Genomic DNA, 17,009 nt, shown 5'->3' on the forward strand with positions numbered 1-17,009 from the left:
AGGGGTGGGTCCTGGGGGCTTGGGGTCCATGGGAGCAGGTCTGGTCTCCTCACGCGACACCCGGACCCCCAGCTGCTGCCTGCGCTGTAGGCAGGGGGTAGGAACGGGGGAGAAGGAAGTTAAAAAGTCGGTCCCACAGCAGGGTGTAAGTGGGACAGAGAGTCCCAGGGGGCGCCGCGGGGGCCCCGCCATCCATCAGTTTCTCTATTTCACAGATTTTCGTGTATCTTACAACGAACAGGCGTTTGTGACGTCACACGTGCCTCTAACACACGTTACTGGGACACCTCCCGCGTCCGAAGACTTTCCGGAAGAGTCACCGCGCGCAGACCCTCCCCGCCTGGCGTTCTCGGTGGCGCCCACGACCAGGAGACGCTGGTCGTCACCAGAACGAATAGAGGATGTGGGACTAGGCAAGACGTCTGGGGACACGTCAGAGGAGGGGCTGAAGCGGAGACCCCAGGAAGCAGCCAGGCCAGCTGAGAGGGGCCCAGGACACGTCCCCTGGGGAGAAGCACTGTCCTTTGCAAAGGTCCTGAGGTGGAGGCTAACCGGAGGAAGCGGGAAGGCTGAGGCTCCCTTACTGGAAAGACCACGTTCCGATAATTAAGAGACGCTCGTGTTTTGACGCTCGGCACCAGAGACCGAGAACCAGCAGGTGTGACCCTCACGGTCTCGTGTCGTGGAGGTGCCTGAAGAGCAGGCCGCCCCAGGCTTGGCAGGGTGGCTGTGGGTGAGGAGGCCCGGCAGCGGAAGGGATCAGATTCACAGAGAGAAATGCCCCAGGTCAACGGGGCTGGCAGCCCCACCCGCCCCCACCCTGCCGGGGGGAAGGGGAGTTGACGCCCACCTGGCTTCTCAAGGACACCGGACGCCGCACAGGGAGGCCGGCGGCCCTCGGGTCTCCCCGATCTGTGGGGCCCGCCAGGCCCAAGGCGGGAGCCGCACAGAAGCACGAGGGCCCCGGCACTCCCAGGCGCGGACACCCCGACCACGGGCACAGCTGGGCCATCCCGCTCCTCTGGGAGCCAAGGGCGCCACGGCTGCTCGGAGCAGAGGAGACCCACACGCGCCCCGAGGAGCGCCCCCGGGGCCCGGAACCCGCGGCCTCACTCACCGTGAGCGTCTTCAGGTCGGCTCGCTCCGCTGGGTTCTTAATGAGGCTGGAGAGGAGGACAGGGGGTGGGAAGACAAGGCAGGGCCGTTAGCCGGTGGCCGCGGAGACCTGCCTGCGGAGCCGGGGTGGGTCAGCCCGGTCCCCGCGCCTGGCCGGTCCGGAGCCTGGATGCGGCAAGGCACGGAGTCTGCTCTGCTCCCCCCTTGCTGGGAGGGCACGACCCCCGGGGACGGAAGGGCAAGAGGGATGGGGCGAGGCCGTGGGGACGCCCCCGCTGCTGCTCCGTCAGGCCCAGCGGCAACGCGGCTACACTGCTAACGAATGTCCCCAGTTTGGGAGCCCCAGTGTCAAAATGGAACTTTTTCCTTCAAAAAAGCAGAACTGCCCCTAAGAACCGTTGCTCAGACCAGCCGGAGGCCAAATGGTGGCTGTTCAAACACAAAAGAAAACGCAACGGGTACAGAAGCACTGACACGTCACTGGATTTGAGCTGCAGCGTGCTGTCCAGCGGTCGTGCAAAGGGCCAGTGGTGGCTTTGCCACCAGGAGCGGGTGTGCTGCTGTGTGGGACGCCCTGCCGGCCCGCTCATCCTGACGTGCAGGACGGCCCTGAGGGTGAGGGGCGGCTCCGAGCCCCCTTCCTGCTCCGGAGCCTGCGCGCCCCGGGCCCGGGCTGACGCGGCAAGAAAAGGTGGCCACTTGCCAGGAAGCGACTGGGAAGCCTCATGTGGAAGATGGGGCAGTTACGGGCTCGAGAGGCTGGGAAACGGAGGTGCTTGCTGGTGGAAGGTGAGGCGGGAAGGCATCATTTCCACACGGCCCGTGATCCTGGTCTGCTCCGGGGACAAGAGGGGCCACCAGCTGGATACCACGACTCAGCGGCCTCGGAAAGGAACCCATCTGGGTTCTCGGGTGAGCTCCAGGTGCCCCCCAGGCACGGCCACCCACCGGCAGCGCCCATCGGTAGCAGAGGGGCCCGGCCCCGGACCAGGAAGGAAGTGCACATCTGGGTCGGTGGCCAGGGTGTGGGCGGCCATCCCGGGAGGCAGGCGGGGCCCCTGGCGGCCTGGCATCCCGCCCCGGCCCGCCCCGAGACCGTGCTGGAGGCGGTGGCACCTTACCATTTATTTACAAACTCCTGGAAGTCCTGGGTGAAGACACCGCTGGGCAGCTTGGGAGGTGGCTGTGGGCGGACAGAGAGGTGAGGGTTAGATACTCAAGGATGGTTCTGGAATCACGGGGAAAGGCACCTGCCAGTCCTGCATCCGCGGGGACAGCACAGCGCTTTTCGGGGACCCTCAGAAGGCACCACCCTTGGCCCCAGTCCTTTCACGTTCATTGCTAGAGAGGCACCCCCCCCCCCCCCCCCCCCCCCCCTCCAGCCCCTCCCCCCCCCGCCCTGCCAACTCGGCCAGGCTCTTCAGGGCTCTCTTTGGAAAGGTCTGGTTTCAGGATCACAGCTGGTTCTGGGGGGAAAAGACAGGACCCACCCCCCACTTTACAGATGTGCGTCATACTGTCTGGGCCACCTGTCTCCAGCAGGGGGTTGGGACCACCGGGGCGGGCAGCTCGTTCCAGGTTCGGGCCTGGAAGCTGGGGAAGCCAGCACACAGGCGCCTGGGTGGGGACAGGTGTGTGTGGGGCTAAGCCCCTGTCAGGGAAGGCTGTGGGCCAACGGTCCCGGTGAAACCCAGCAGGGGTGGCAAGTGCCGAGTATCCCTGGGAGGACAGACGTGCTCGCTGGGCCCGGGCGTGGCTGCCGGGTGCAGGGCTGTGTCACCAGAGCCAGCCCGTCCTGTTCTGTCATCACTGACCCTGCTCTGAGCTGCTCACTGGACGCCCAGCCCCGGACCGAGCCAGGGCCTCAGGCAGCCTGGCCGCCCTGTTTCTCCGCCCTGACTCAAAAGGGCCACCGAGAACACACTGCGGCCCACGCAACGCCCAGGAAGGGTGGCCTGACCGAGCTGGGAGGGCGGGCCTCAGGGTCAGGCCCTACTCAGCCCTCTCCAGGCCCGAGGAGCCGCCCCCGTCCGTGCCCGCGGCTCACTCGTGTGTAGGAGGGAAGCGGTCCCGCCACCTGCCCCCCGCGACAAGCTCCGGTCTGTGCCTGCAGCTCCTTCCTCTGGGTCCCGCGGGCAAATCCAAGCCAAACGGCCTGCCCCGCCCCCGGGCAGCCGGGCCGGGGGCTCCGGGGACACGCACCTCATTCACAATGTAGTCCAGCAGCTCGAAGATGGCCATGGCCGGCCGGCTGTCCGTCCCGTGGCCTGCAGGGGCAGAGACGGACCCAGGGGTGAGGCGGGCGTCCGCTGAGCACCCTTCCCCCCGACGCCGGCCTGAACCAGAGGCGGCGGCCCGGCCGTGCCCCCGGCTACTGCGCCCGCCTCCCTGGCAAAGCGGCTTCTCTTCCGAGCCTCCCGTGACTTAACAAAACAAAACAAGACGAGACGCCAAAACGAACAGGAGTGTTTTTTGAGAAGTCACACATTTGGCACGGTGCTGCCTCCAGGCTGTGCCAAAGTCACAGCCCCTGCTTTCTAGCGCACGGGCAGGGGGGTGGGGGGTGACCACGAGCAAGGAGGGCAGCGTGACCTTGCTCGGAGCCGCGGGTGAAGGCGGCATCAGGCCCCAAACGCTGCCCAGGATGGACGAGCGGCTGGGGGCAGCTGACCCTTGTCTTTGGCCCAGCTGGCCAGGGCCAGGTTTGGCCGCTGGACTTTCGCCTCCTGTCCCCTGTCCTGAAACGGGCACGCGAGCTGGGGCTGGGGGAGGCGCTGGCAGGCCAAGGCGGCCTGGCACGACACCCCCTGCGGCTTCTCCCTGCCGGGACGGGGCCTCGGCGGGGTGCCCGCGATGCCATCTGGGAGTTGGTGCTGGGAGGGACGGAGCCAGGGCCCGAGGACACACACGGGGGCGGGAGACGGGAGAAAACCAAGACACCCGGCGCCTGTGGGCAGCGAAGACCCAACGCCACACACAGGGACACTCGGCCGCCAGCAGGAGCGAGGCGCCCGCCCCCGCCGACCCGCGGACGGACCCCGGACACGCGACGCTCAGGGAGGGAGCCAGACACGAGAGGCCACGCGGGCTGTGAGTCCGCGGGTGTGAAACGTCCGGAACGGGCTCGTCCACGGACGGGAAGGGGGCTCGTGGTTGCCAGGAGCTGGGGCGGGGGTGACGGCTGACGGGGATGGGGCTTCTTTTTAGGGTGATGGAACGTTCTGGAACCAGACAGTGGTGACGGCTGCACAGCCTTGTGAAGACACAGACAGCCACTGGCTTGCACCCCTTAAGCTAGTAAGTCACACGGTGTGTGACATCTCTCTGTAAAGCCAGTATCACGCCAAGGCACAGGCCAGCCGCTGTCCACGGCGCACTCCTTCAGACTCCCTCCGCTCCCTTCCTGTCACCTGACTTAAGGAAAAGAAAGACAGCAGAGCCCTGAGCGCTGTTTCCTAGTTACGCTGCCGTGACCCTTCGCCCTCGCCCCTCCAAAGCGGCCAGAGGGCCAGCCTGAAGCTCTCTGGCCCCGGGCAGCCCCCCACTGCACAGGTGACCGCCGCGGGTACGGACAGTCCTCTGGGAGCCCACCTGGCCCCCCGCGCCCCCCAGCCTCCCGCTCCCTCCTGCGCTGCGTGTCGGGACTGAATCCGGCAGAGCAGCCGAGGGGGTCCGACTTGAGTCAGTCTCGGTTTCCGAACGGCACAGCCTTCGCCCAAAGTCCAGGCGGCGGGCCTATGGGTGCTCGCTGGGCAATCCCCGTGGGCCTCTCTCTACATTTGAGCGTTTCCGGAATAAAGTGCTGGAAAAACCACCCAAATGACAGTTTGGCTGAGAGGTTAGTTTCACAGCTGGTTAACACGTGCAGCTGCCCCTGGATGGGACCGGGTCCGGGGGGCCGTCCCCACAAGCCTCAGGTGCCCAGGACACCCCGCGGGGGACAGGACCGGGTCCGGGGGGCCGTCCCCACAAGCCTCAGGTGCCCCGGGACACCCCGGACGGGCAACACTGCCTGTCCAGTCCAAAGTTCCTGATTCGGGCCATACCACTGACGGGGCGTCCAGGCGGTCTGGGCCGTGGCGAGATGCTGTGAGGCTCTCCTTCTGCCCCGTCAACCATGGGCCGGCCGAACGTGGCCTCCAGCTCCTTGGCGTCCGGCGGGGGGATGGGGTACCTTCCGATGGACAGCTCCACCAGGGACAGGCCCATGCTCCAGATGTCCGACTGCACCGAGTAGTGCGTGCCCTGCAACCGCTCCGGCTGTCGGGGGAGAAGGGGCGAAGAAACGCCCAGACGGAAGCTGCACCCTGGCGCCCCCGGCCCGGCCCTGCCACCCTCCCGAGACCGGCAACGCAAAGAAAGCCATTCCACCCCCCGCTCCACCGCCTTGGGACAGCGAGGCTCCCAGCCGGGGCCGAAACAGCACTCGAGACCCGAACCCCTGGCACTTTTGCAAAAGGACGACCAGCCCACGAAGGGGCAGAGCGTAGACTCTGCTACAGTCCCAAGACTAACTTCTCAGCGTCTGCTCCCGAGACGCCCAGATGTTTCCGAAAACACCTGAGGGCCAGTTTCTAACTGACCACAGCCCTGCGCTCAGTCTCTCATGCTGGCGGAAAGGAACGGGGCAGGTGTTTCCAGAGAAGGCCCCGAGTGAGAAGACAAGGTCGCTAGAATCTGGACGGAAAGTAGGACCCCAGCAGAAACACAACGCGTGTGACGGAGAACTGCAGGCTTTTGAAAAGCTTCTGGAAGACAGGGAAGAGCTACGGACGCCCTCAGGCTCCCTGACAGACTTACAGACATGTAGGACCGAGTTCCCACGAAGGAGTTGGCCATGGAGTCGATGAGCTGCCCGCTCACCCCAAAATCGCACAGCTTGATCTCCCCTCGGGAGTTGACGAGGATGTTGGACGGTTTCACATCTGCGGGCAGAACCAGCTGCAGGTTAGGGGGGCCCGGCCCGGCTGGCCCGCCCGCCGCCTAGACGCCCAGGGCCGCTCACCTCGGTGCATGATCTGGTGCTTTTCCCGGAGATACGCCAAACCCCGGAGAACCTGCGGGGTGGGAGGGAGGGAGCGGGTGAGCAGGGTGGCGTCTCGGGCAGACCCGAGGGGCCACTTGACCGGGACGGGTTCAGGAGCCCACGTGAGGCTGGGACAAGCGAGAAGAGTGGCAGGGACGGCCACAACGCCCCGCCCCCACTGCCTGGAGGGTCTCGCCAGCCCAACGGGCACCGTCTGCTGAGAGCTTCCGTGCCGGGCTGCACCGAGGCCCCGCAGACTGACGGCTAATTCGCCACGTGAGGACAGCACTGTGGGGTACCACCCACGGGGCGCCAAGGCCCGCGCGGGGCAGGAAAGCGTCCCTCCACCTCATGTGCAAAGAGGTGCCACCTGCTCAGCCCCTCGGCTGCCAGAGACGGGGACCTCCAACTGGGGCCAGGACAAGAATAGACTCGTGCGGAGCCCAGGGCCGGGAGTGGGTGCACGCACCCGCCCCAGGGGTGCGGCGGCCCTGGGGGGTGGGGGGGGGGGGGAGGTGCAGGGGGCGTGCGCCTGGAGCCCTCGCACTTACCGCGATGCTGACCTTCCCCAGGATCTCCTCGGGAATTCTCTTGGCTTCTTTCAACACCTGGTCCAGAGAACCGCCGTCCTAGGGACGGCACAGAGGGGAGAAAGCCGGCTCTGGGCGGTGGGCCAGGCGGGGCCTGCGGTGCAGAGGACGAGTCCCAGAGGGACACCGGGAAGCAGGCAGGACAGCGGAGCACTTCCCCGCTTGCCAGGAGCTGGAGCTCAATCTCCTCCACGGGACACGGAGGCCAGACCACAGCCAGACGCGACTCGCTGGTCAAGAGCAGGGACCCCCTCCGGTCCCTCGGGACAGCCCATCCAGTAAGGAAGCAACGAGAGTGCCGGCCAGTGTCCTAGGCGGCCCATCCTCCCAGAAAGCGAGGCCCAGGACTCAGCCCTCCCCAGCTCGCCACACTGGCAGCAGGCGGAGGGAAGCAGCCAGCTTCTGGGGCTGGGTTCTCCTCCTGCAGGTCGGAGGCAGACCGGGCAGAAGGGCAGCGGGGGCCCGGAGGCACCAGCACAGGAGAAACACCGCTGCCCACACCTCCCGGCTCCCGGGCCCCCGTCCCTCAGGCCTTGTCACGTGCTCGCCGCTGTGCGCAGATATGTCCTGCCTTCAAAGGACGGGCACAGGTCCTACCAGTCTGAGTCCCACCTCACCCCACCCCAGTCATGGCCTTAAATCCGCAGGCTGTGGGACAGCAAACCTGGAGACCAAACCTAGGTGGGGTTCTGACGAATGCCCACTGGGTCCCCTGGGACGCTAGATGGACCCACTAAGTTCCAAGCGCGGGGGGCCAGCATCTGAGCTCAACGCTGGGCAGCTTCGGGCCGGTACGGTCTCCACCAAGCGGCTCCAGGCCGCCTACAGCCACGCGGCTTCCTCGAAGCCAGAGGAAGGGGTGCGGGAGGAGAGCCTGAAATCCCAGGGGTGCCGGGGCCCCGTATCTCCAGCACTTCTACCCGAGTCGTGCCCAGTGAGAAAGGCCAGGGGTGGGAAGTTCTAGAAAACCCGATACACGATGAAGCCTCTACAACCTGCACATGACTCTCGAGTGCCTAGACGGCCACCCTCGGGACCAGGCGTCCTGGCTCAGCCCGCTCTGTCTGCAGGGCGGGGGCGTTCCTTCCAGCCCTCCCGTTTTCTCCTGTATCAACCAATCTTAGAAGAATCAAAAAACAAATTCTTTTAAAACCATAACCCTGCTTCCTGACACAGCTCCTTTCATTCTTAATTGTCACAGACCTACCACAGGCTTATAAACGAGGATGTCCAGGGGGGGACACCCCCAGAGGCCACGGGAGGCCAGGCACTGCCCAGTCCTGCCGGCCACACGTGTCCCACACATGTCCCCAGACGTGGCCCGGTGTCCCCTGGGGCAAGAGCAGTCCCGGATGAGACCCCCCTGGTCTGCACTGAGTGTAAATCGTTCAAGCCACGTTGACAGGAAGTGGCAGAGATATAGCACAACTGGGTGTCTCTGACCCCAAATCTCACGCGTGTGCAGCATCCCACACTTTCATTCTGTGTAGGTGTCCTAAATGCTCTGGGAACTGTACCCTGATCAAGCAGGTGCTACGTGAATACTTTCCTTATAAAACCCTCAACTGTAGGCACATCACCCCCTAATCTCCTGGAGAGTCCGCTGGCCTCCCCTGAAGCGTGACTTCTATTGTTCCAGATCTTTCTGTGTATCTGAATAGGCATCCACACGCGCGGGGAAACACGGAGTTTAACAAATGTACCTAAACGGCTCCCGTTATGCGTGCTTTCTCCTCAGGGAGCCTCGTGCTCGGGGCACACATGCCCTGTCGTCCGGTCACCTCTGTCCCCGGCCTGGGTGGGGATCACCCTTTCCTCTCCCTGCCAGGCGGAGGTGTGACTTCAGATCTGACTAGACCCCAGGAAACACCAAGAGGTGCCTGTGAACAGTCAGCAGGCTGCCCCCCAAAGTACCCGCTGTCTGCGGGGTCCGTGCCCGGAGTGGCCCCAGCGACAGCCTCGGGCCACCAGGAAACCACCGGCCCGCTGCTTCTAAGCCCCACACACCCCATGGGCCGGCCAGGGGAGACCGTCCCTGCGTGCGGAATCCATGCTGCTCGTCACCAGCTGGGGGTCTCTTGCTGCAAGTGGGGGCCGGAGTCCTCCCGGCTGGACACAGGAGCCAATTCGCACGCAAACCCGCGCAGGTAGTCTCGCCCCCTGCCCTCGGCTCCAGGTGCCGGCGGAAGGCTGGCTCTCCCGCCCCCCAGCTCTACGGGTGGAAGGCGAGAACCTCGTCCCCAGCCGTGCCGCCAAGAGGCGAGCGGTGGCGTGGACGCCCGACCCCAGGCTGTCGCCCAATATGGCACACGAGTGAATGACGGAGAGGCAGAAAACCCTGGGGAATGCGGCTCTGGAGGGGATCGTGTGACACGAAAACACCACGAAGGGCAGTGGGCTGGGGCCCCCCCCCCCCCCCCCCCCCCTGCCCCGGTTACCGTGCTGTCATCTCCCTGCCCAGACCGCCCCCTCCTCTGGGCTCACCCGAAACTTGAAAACCGGTGGCCTCCTGGCTTCGGGCACGGTAACCCCCGCGGCAGGTGGGGAGCGCAGGCCTCACCTGACCGCGTCTTCTCACGGGTGCTACACGCTCGCTCTAGCTCCCTCCCGCCCTCGTGATAGAAGCAAACCGAAAGAACCCAACCAGGAATGTGTAGAGGACGAGCGAGCAAGCAGCCGGGATCCCTGCCCCTGCCCCTGCCCCTCATCGCTGCAGCCCATTCGTGTCGCCGGGGCGCAGATGCCTCGGCAGGAAACCGAGAACAGAAGCGGGGCCAGGGGGCCGAGGTGGGACGCGGGGCCTCTTCTGCAAGGGAAGGTGGCGGCTTCGGACCCGCACCGCGCTCCGGGGCAGCAGGGAGGGGAGGCAGAGGCTTGCCTCGACCACCTTTCTTGCCCTTGGCGCTCACTGGCAGCGACCGGCGGGCGGGGCGCTGCGTGACCCGGGGCCTGGGGCCTGCAGCACCCCGTCTGGGGCACGGTTACACCACGAGCGCTCACGAAGCGTCCCTCACGGGCGCTTGCTGAAACTCACTTCCTGCCCGCGTTACAACACCGTCGGAGGGGACAGCGCGGGCCTGCGAGGCGTAACCGAAGCCGCCGTGCCTAAGGCCACAGCATCCTGGTTTTGCAAGGGCCCCACAGGGCCAGGGCCCGGGGAGCCGGGCGGCAGACAGCCCCACACCTGACGAATTCGGCTCGGAACAGGGTGGGCAGCATTTCCTCCCAGGGCCCTCAGCTCTGACCACTTCTGCTTTTGTTACGCCCGATCCCACCCAGTTCTGACGTTCAAGACCACAGTTTCTTAATAAGGGGGCTCGTCAGAATCAGCCATGGTGGTTTGAAACAAGAGAGGTGCCCGTGTTCCACCCCGAAGCTTCTGACTCCGCAGGCCTGAGCTGGGGGGCAGAGCGGGGTTTCGCCTTTAACGGAGCTCTCTCTTCAGAGGGCACCTAGGAAACATCCATCGAGATTGCTGGACGCCTCGGGCCCGGCAACTCCAGCTTCGGGACTTTATCCCGCGTCTCGTGTAAGGAAATTTCATTCACTGTGGCTTGGGACGGGTTGGGATCAGCCCGTGCCCACCATCAAGGAGTGTTTAATAAGCTACCTTACGGGCGCGTGGCATTGCCAGAACACGGCCGGTGGGGAAAACAAGGCGGAACGGCTTCTGCCACGCGCCCAGGGAGGGGCGAGGCCGGAACGGGGGCAGAGAACCATGAGACCTGCGCGCACACGCCGACCCGGCCTGGGGCACCTCGGGAAGGACCCTGGGAACAACGGTGCTTGGCGTCTGGGGACACGGGCCCGAGGGCGGCGGGCGGGGACCCCCAGCCACTCACCATGTGCTCCATGCAGATGCTGATCTCGCCGTCGCTGTAGAAGGCCCCGTAGAAGCCCACGATGTACGGGGAGTTACACCCGTGCAGCACCTGCAGCTCGCGGATGATCTGGTTCCGGATGGCCGGCTTGATTTCCAGGTGGATCAGCTGCGAGGGAGAGGGGAGGGGGCTCGAGACCGGGCCTCGGAGGGGCACCCGCAACGAGCGGGCTCCGGAGCCCTGGCCCCGACGTGCTTGCCACAGCGTTCGAAACAGCGACGCGCTTCCAGGCGCCTAGAGAACCAAAGACACACGTCCACGCAAACTCGCACCCCGCGTGCACGCGGGACTCACGATCGCCAGAACGCGAAAGCCACCCAAGCATCCACCGCACACGCGTCTCACCCGGGTGTGTCCGCCGCGCACGCGCACGTCCTTCGGCCGCCAGCAGGAGCGAGTTGCCCCCACCCGCCGCCCCGTGGACGGACCCCGAACACGTGACGCTCAGGGAGGGAGCCAGACACGAGAGGCCACAAAGGGTGTGAGTCCACGTGTGCGAAACGTCCGAACAGGCTTATCCACGGACGGGAAGGGGGCTTGTGGGGGCCGGGGAGGTGACTGCTGACAGGGATGGGGTTTCTTTCTGGGGAGAGAGAATGTTCTAGAATAGATGGTGGTGGCGGATGCACAGGTCTGAGAATGTACACCACTGAATTACATATACTTCAAAGAGGTAAGCAGGGGTGGGGGTGGGGGCCCTGGGTGGCTCAGTCGGTTGAGCCTCTGACTTCGGCTCAGGTCATGATCTCACAGTTCGGGAGTTTGAGCCCCGCGTCAGGCTCTGTGCTGACAGCTCAGAGCCTGCATGCAGCCTGCTTCAGACTCTGTGTCTCCCTCTCTCTCTCAAAAATAAACATTTAAAAAAAAGAAAAAAGGGTAAGAGGAGGAAGGGAGGTGGGGCCAAAAACCCACATACACACATACACACACACACACGTAAAAGGGTAAATGGTGTGGCGCGTAAAGTACATCTCAGAAAGGCTGTTTTAAAACAAACCTCAATGGAGCAAACATTTTCACTTGGCTACAGGGGAGCTCTGGTAAGAGGAATCTTCCCCCCCAGTCACCCAAAGCACCAGCCCAGGGTGGCCTGGGACCTCCGCCCCTCTCCGCCAGGGGTCTGCCTCTGGAGTCCCGCAGCCCCACACGGAGGGAGCTCTGGGCCACCACCCGAGGGTCCTAGGTCCCCTTCACCTCAGTTTAAGTCAGCAGAGGGGACGGTCACCTCGAGATTCAAAAGGTGAGAAACCAAAGGGGCATCTGGAGAGGTGGAGGACGCAGGTGACAAAGCGCCAAGAGCAATGCCCACCGGGAAAGAGCTGAGGCCGTGGTTCCCTGTCCAGGCCACCGAGGATCTCGGCTGCCCTGACCACTGCGACAGGACAAGAGAAACGGGAGAGGCGGAAAAGGATCGAGGGTGCCTGAGCCTTTCAGACGTTTGTGTGGAGTCCCTGTGATGGGCAGAGGGAGTGGTAAAGACCTGCTCGGAGGGAGCAGGGGAGACAACTGGCTGGGGGGAGGCTCCCCAGGCCTGGAAGGCCAGATGAGAGTTGGCCGGATATGGTGGGGGAATGGGTGCTCCGCGGGGGGGCAGAGAGCGGACCGAGGGCACCAGGAAGGTGTGATTGTTGAGTTCAGGGTGGCACACGGTGTCAGCTCGTGACGATGACCCTGGCGGCCGTGACTGGTGGGTCGCAGTGGCACGGTGCCCGGCGCCCCTCGCCTTCCCCAGCAAAGTCGGGGAACTGTCGCTGCCACCTGCGGGGGCAAGCTCTGGCTGCACGCCTGGGCACCGCCCCGCCCCTGCGGCCACCCGTCCGAGGACTCGGGGACAGTCTCTCCTTTGCAGGACCACCTGTCCGGCGGGTACACTCGCGACACGCTGGCTCCGAAAAGGAGCGCGGCGGTCTACCCAGGAGGCAGCGGTCTCCTCTCAAAAGCCCAGAAAGAGGGCCTGGTTGAGGCCGAGGGATGAGCAACGTGGGCTGATGGCGGCCAGCGCTGCCCCAGAGAACAGGCCGCGCGTTCCGTCTTAAACCCTCCCGCTGCCACGTTGGAAAAGTACAAGGAAAACAGAGGAGAGGAATTTTTCGTGTATTTTCACTCAATGCGATGCACCAAAACATTACTGTTTCAACGCGTAATCTGTGAGCTTTCCCCACCCCGAGCCCCTGAAACCCGGAACGCGCTTCCCTGCACGGACAGCACACCTCGGCCGGACCGACGTGTCCCGACGGCTCCGTGGCCAAGGCTGACCGGGGCGGCTGCCGCGGACGGTGCGGCTCTCGACCAAGAACTTCAAAGCGGCTGCAGATGAACGACCGAGCTGCAGGGCTAGAACTCTGCGGGCTTCGCAGAAGAGGAAGAGTGGGCAGAAGGGGGCACAGCTGGACGGAACCCCGGATGCCTGGGGTTGGAGCCTTTAACGTGAAGTAAGGCCACGGTAAGTCAAAGGCTTTCGGGAAGGACGCTGCAGAGAGAACGCGGGGGCGAACGAGACTGTAGAGCGAGCCTTCCAGATCAGTTAGGAGCCAGCCTGCCAGCATCTCGTGTGGGGAAAAGCTGGAGCGGGGAGCGAGGGGCACGTCTCTGAGCACATGCGTTCACAACTCCCGACATCAACCCCGGTGGGAGGAGGGCCGAGGGGCAGGTCTAGGTGCCGCGAGGTTAAATCCTGCTCTCGGCGGCACTCAGCTGGCGGGCGGGCAAGTCCGTGTTGGGGCCAGGCTCCCCGAACACCAACACCACGCGCTTTCCACGCCACTGCCCTGGGGTCACGCAGACGCCAAGGACTAGATAAGGCTGGAGCTCGGCATTCAAACCCAACACCAAACCATCTCGGGATGTAAAGCGATTATCTCCGCCGCACGATGGGGGGCCAGGAGATGCGAGCTGGAGATGGGGGGGAAGTAAATTCTGGACGCCACAAGCTGATAGCGCCCATCAAGTCAGCGTTGACTGCAAAGGGCCAGCCTGAGAGGGGCCCACCCCAGCCAATTCACACGCTGCCCCGACCCAGCGTCAGGCTGCCCGTGTGTAAAGTGTAGCTGTTGCTCCTTTTAAACCAGAACATAAATAACGCTGGCTCGGCCGTGGGCCGGGCACTTGAGAGATGGCAGCTGGTCCCACGATGTGGCCTTACGGAGGCCACAAAACCTCCATCGCGGAGGCAAGCGGGCGCCCGGGGGCCGCACAAACACAAGGCCCAAACTCACTCGTCCGCTACCAGTCCAGGGAGGCACGTACGGAACCAACGTAATCTTTGCAGACTCTCCTGGCCCGACTGACACAGGTTTGCTTCCTAGGGCACGAGGCGTCGGAACACCGTGCTTCGGCCAAGAAAACACAATCAAGTGTGACTGTGAAAGTCCAGACCAGTTCACTCGGGGCTTATGTAACCAGCCTCCACGTCCCCCCACCTCCGTCGATCAGAGGGACCGGAGCCACGCGGGTGACAAAGGATGCTGGCCCACGGAGAAGCCCACCCTGGCCCTCGAACTCCAGCCCGGCTGGCGGGCTGCATTTGCAGACCTGAGAAGCTCTGTACTCAGAAAGCATGGCATTCAGACCCAGCACGCGGGGACTCGGGATCCACCCAGGGTAATGGGGGGAACCACCGAGGCCGGTCTCCCGAACACCGCTTTGCGTGTCAATTTCCCACCTACGCCCCCAGCTGAATAAAAACAAACCGGCCTCTTGGGTGAAATGGGCTTCCGGATGGGATTCAAAAGAGCCTACGACCTCCGCTGACTGGCTAAGAGAGAGCTCCTGGGCCTGTGGAGTCGCAGCCCCGAACTGCGCTGGCTGCGAGGACGGCCTTCTTGTTCCAAGCGTCCACCAAGTGCCCGCGGGCACAGCTCCGCTCCGACACCGTGCTGGGCGGGCAGCCACACGGGGCCCACACGACTGAGAGGCCACAATCTACGGGGAACAAAACTGGAGGTCTGCTCCCCAATAGGTTAGACCTGTTCTTCTCTTAACTTTTTACTTGAAGGACTTCTGGACGCGTGGGAAGCTGTTAAGACCGGCAGTGCCCGTGTAGACTTCACCCCACTTCCCTCACGGCGACGGCTCACCCGTCACAGGGGAGCACCCGTCACAAGGGAGCACCGTGGCCGTGCGGCAGAACTCATCCGGGCCCCAGGCTCAAGCTCCCGAATCGTACTCCGAAGGCTTGTCCGTAAAGGTGTGGACAAGCTCCCAGGCTCAGGCTTACCACGAGGCACGTCCCAGGAGACTGCTCAGCTGGCCCGGGAGCACTCTCTGGTGCCTCAAGCCAACTCTGACCAGCTCTCTGTTCTCAGTCCCCCCCCACCGCCCCCTGAATCTCACATCTGCCTTTTTATCCCCTGTTCTTTGGGTGACGGCAGACCAGAGACTTCTGGGGCTGCTCTGGTTTTGAAAAGGCTGCCTGCGGGAAGGGGACAGAAATAGGTTTCAGGAGGGAGGGAGGCGCTCTGGGGGCAGGAGAAAGAGCGACGATGTTAAATCCCAGTGGCAAGGGAGCGCGGCGAACCCAGGGAAGGCAGGACCCACGCGGACCCACCTGGGCGCGGGGCGTTCGGGGCTCTGAAAACACAGGTGGGAACCACCGGGGCACGGGCTTCCAGAAAGGGTTGACTTGCTATGCCTATATGAGCTGAGCGATTTATCACACGGACTGTGTCCCCCGGTCATGCGTGTAGGAGTCACGAATCCCCAAATGGTCACACCCTCCTCTTCTCCACCCCTACATCTCTCAGGGAGGGTTCTCGCCCACCTAGCCAGGGGGCTGCACCGTGGCCTGGGAGCCCAGAAGAGGGAGCCGGTCTGTCCCAGTCCGGATGTTTCTGGGAACGTGACCTGAAGTCCTGGAAGGCAGCGGTCGGTAAAGGAAGGGCAGCCCGAGGCAGGCGGGCATTCCGCATCCCAAGCGGGCTGGCTCTCGCTAAGGGCCCGGGCGAGTGCCCGAGTGCCCAAGTGCCCTGGGTGGATCAGAAAGCAGAGGCCCGCCCTCGCCAACCGCCTCTCACCTTTCTCGCCATGATGAGGCCGGAGGGTCTGTGTTGGACCTTGGTGACCACCCCGCCGTTCCCGGCCCCCAGTTCCGAGATCCTTTCGAAGTCATCGTCCTTGAGCTCTCCGACCTTGGCCTTCTGGGTGAGGAAGGCTTCTAGACGCTTCTTCTGCTGCTCGTCGAGTTCAAGCTCTGCTAGCTTCTTCTGGAGGTCCACCAAGTTTGCTCTGCAAAGACCCCAAGGGCAAGGGCTAGCCAAGAACATGCAAGCTACAGAGAGATGACCTGGCTCAGCCAGGCTCACCGTGTGGCCGCCGCATGCCAGGCCCCACGCGTGTGGCTGGAAGGACGCGGGAACAGATCAGACCCAAGTACTGTGCAGAGGACTCTACCCCCTCCCTGAGGACGGGCTCTTATTATGTTGCTCTGAACATTAAGCATTTATACACACAAACATTCCTGGAGCCAGTTAGTAAAACAACCAACCACGTACTCGGCACTTTATTGGGTGATTCAAGGAATTTTCCAAGGGATTTTGACAATAAGGCAATTTCACTAATGCCTTGACTTTAAACCAAATCTTGGGAGTAAAAAGCAGCTCCCTGTAAGAGGTGGGCAGACATTAGCTCAACGCACACAAGGACTAACACAGTGCTGTGCAAAAGAAACCGAACAGGGGGTGCCCAGGGGGCTCAGTCGGTTAAGTGTCCGACTTCAGCTCAGATCATGATCTCGTGGTTCGTGAGTTCGAGCCTCGAGTTGGGCTCTATGCTGACAGCCTGGAGTCTAGAACCTGCTTCAGATTCTGTGCACCCGCCTCCACCCCGTGCCCCTTCCCCACTTGTGCTCTCTCTTGCAAAAATAAACATAAAAAAAAAAAAAAAGAATAAAAGCCACACGTGCAAGTTATTTTATTTTACATGTGTGCAATTAAAAATATTTTAGCAACATTAAAAAAAATATACCTTAAAAATAGATCAGGTAATAGTAATTTTAACATGTTTGACTTAACCCAACAAAAATACAATTTTCAGGGGCACCTGGGTGGCTCAGTTAAGCGTCCGACTTCGGCTCAGGTCATGAGCTCACAGCTCGTGAGTTCGAGCCCCGTGTCAGACTCTGTGCTGACGGCTCAGAGCCTGGAGCCTGCTTCGGATTCTGTGTCTCCCTCTCTCAAATATAAATAAACATTTTTTAAAAAATTAAAAAAGAGGGGCGCCTGGGTGGCGCAGTCGGTTAAGCGTCCGACTTCAGCCAGGTCACGATCTCGCGGTCCGTGAGTTCGAGCCCCGCGTCAGGCTCTGGGCTGATGGCTCGGAGCCTGGAGCCTGTTTCCGATTCTGGGTCTCCCTCTCTCTCTGCCCCTCCCCCATTCATGCTCTGTCTCTCTCTGTCCCAAA

At 63.2% G+C, this 17,009-nt stretch overlaps 1 protein-coding gene across 1 annotated transcript in view; it reads right to left on the reverse strand.

Moving 5' to 3' along the window:
• The window catches only part of LOC125918034 (dual specificity mitogen-activated protein kinase kinase 2), a 17,254-nt gene extending 822 nt beyond the window's left edge, over positions 1-16,432 (reverse strand). Inside the window, exons 1-9 of the mRNA XM_049624097.1 lie at positions 15,626-16,432; positions 10,575-10,721; positions 6,694-6,771; positions 6,122-6,173; positions 5,917-6,041; positions 5,163-5,376; positions 3,319-3,383; positions 2,238-2,299; positions 1,118-1,163 (exon numbers count right to left, since the gene is read on the reverse strand). Coding sequence (XP_049480054.1) covers positions 1,118-1,163; positions 2,238-2,299; positions 3,319-3,383; positions 5,163-5,376; positions 5,917-6,041; positions 6,122-6,173; positions 6,694-6,771; positions 10,575-10,721; positions 15,626-15,874 — 1,038 coding nt within the window. The 5' untranslated portion in view covers positions 15,875-16,432. The remainder of the gene's footprint in view (positions 1-1,117; positions 1,164-2,237; positions 2,300-3,318; positions 3,384-5,162; positions 5,377-5,916; positions 6,042-6,121; positions 6,174-6,693; positions 6,772-10,574; positions 10,722-15,625) is intronic.
• Between the last annotated feature and the right edge of the window lie 577 nt (positions 16,433-17,009).

The sequence above is a fragment of the Panthera uncia genome, unplaced genomic scaffold (assembly GCF_023721935.1).
Source record: "Panthera uncia isolate 11264 unplaced genomic scaffold, Puncia_PCG_1.0 HiC_scaffold_392, whole genome shotgun sequence".
In the NCBI taxonomy this organism is placed as follows: domain Eukaryota; kingdom Metazoa; phylum Chordata; class Mammalia; order Carnivora; family Felidae; genus Panthera; species Panthera uncia.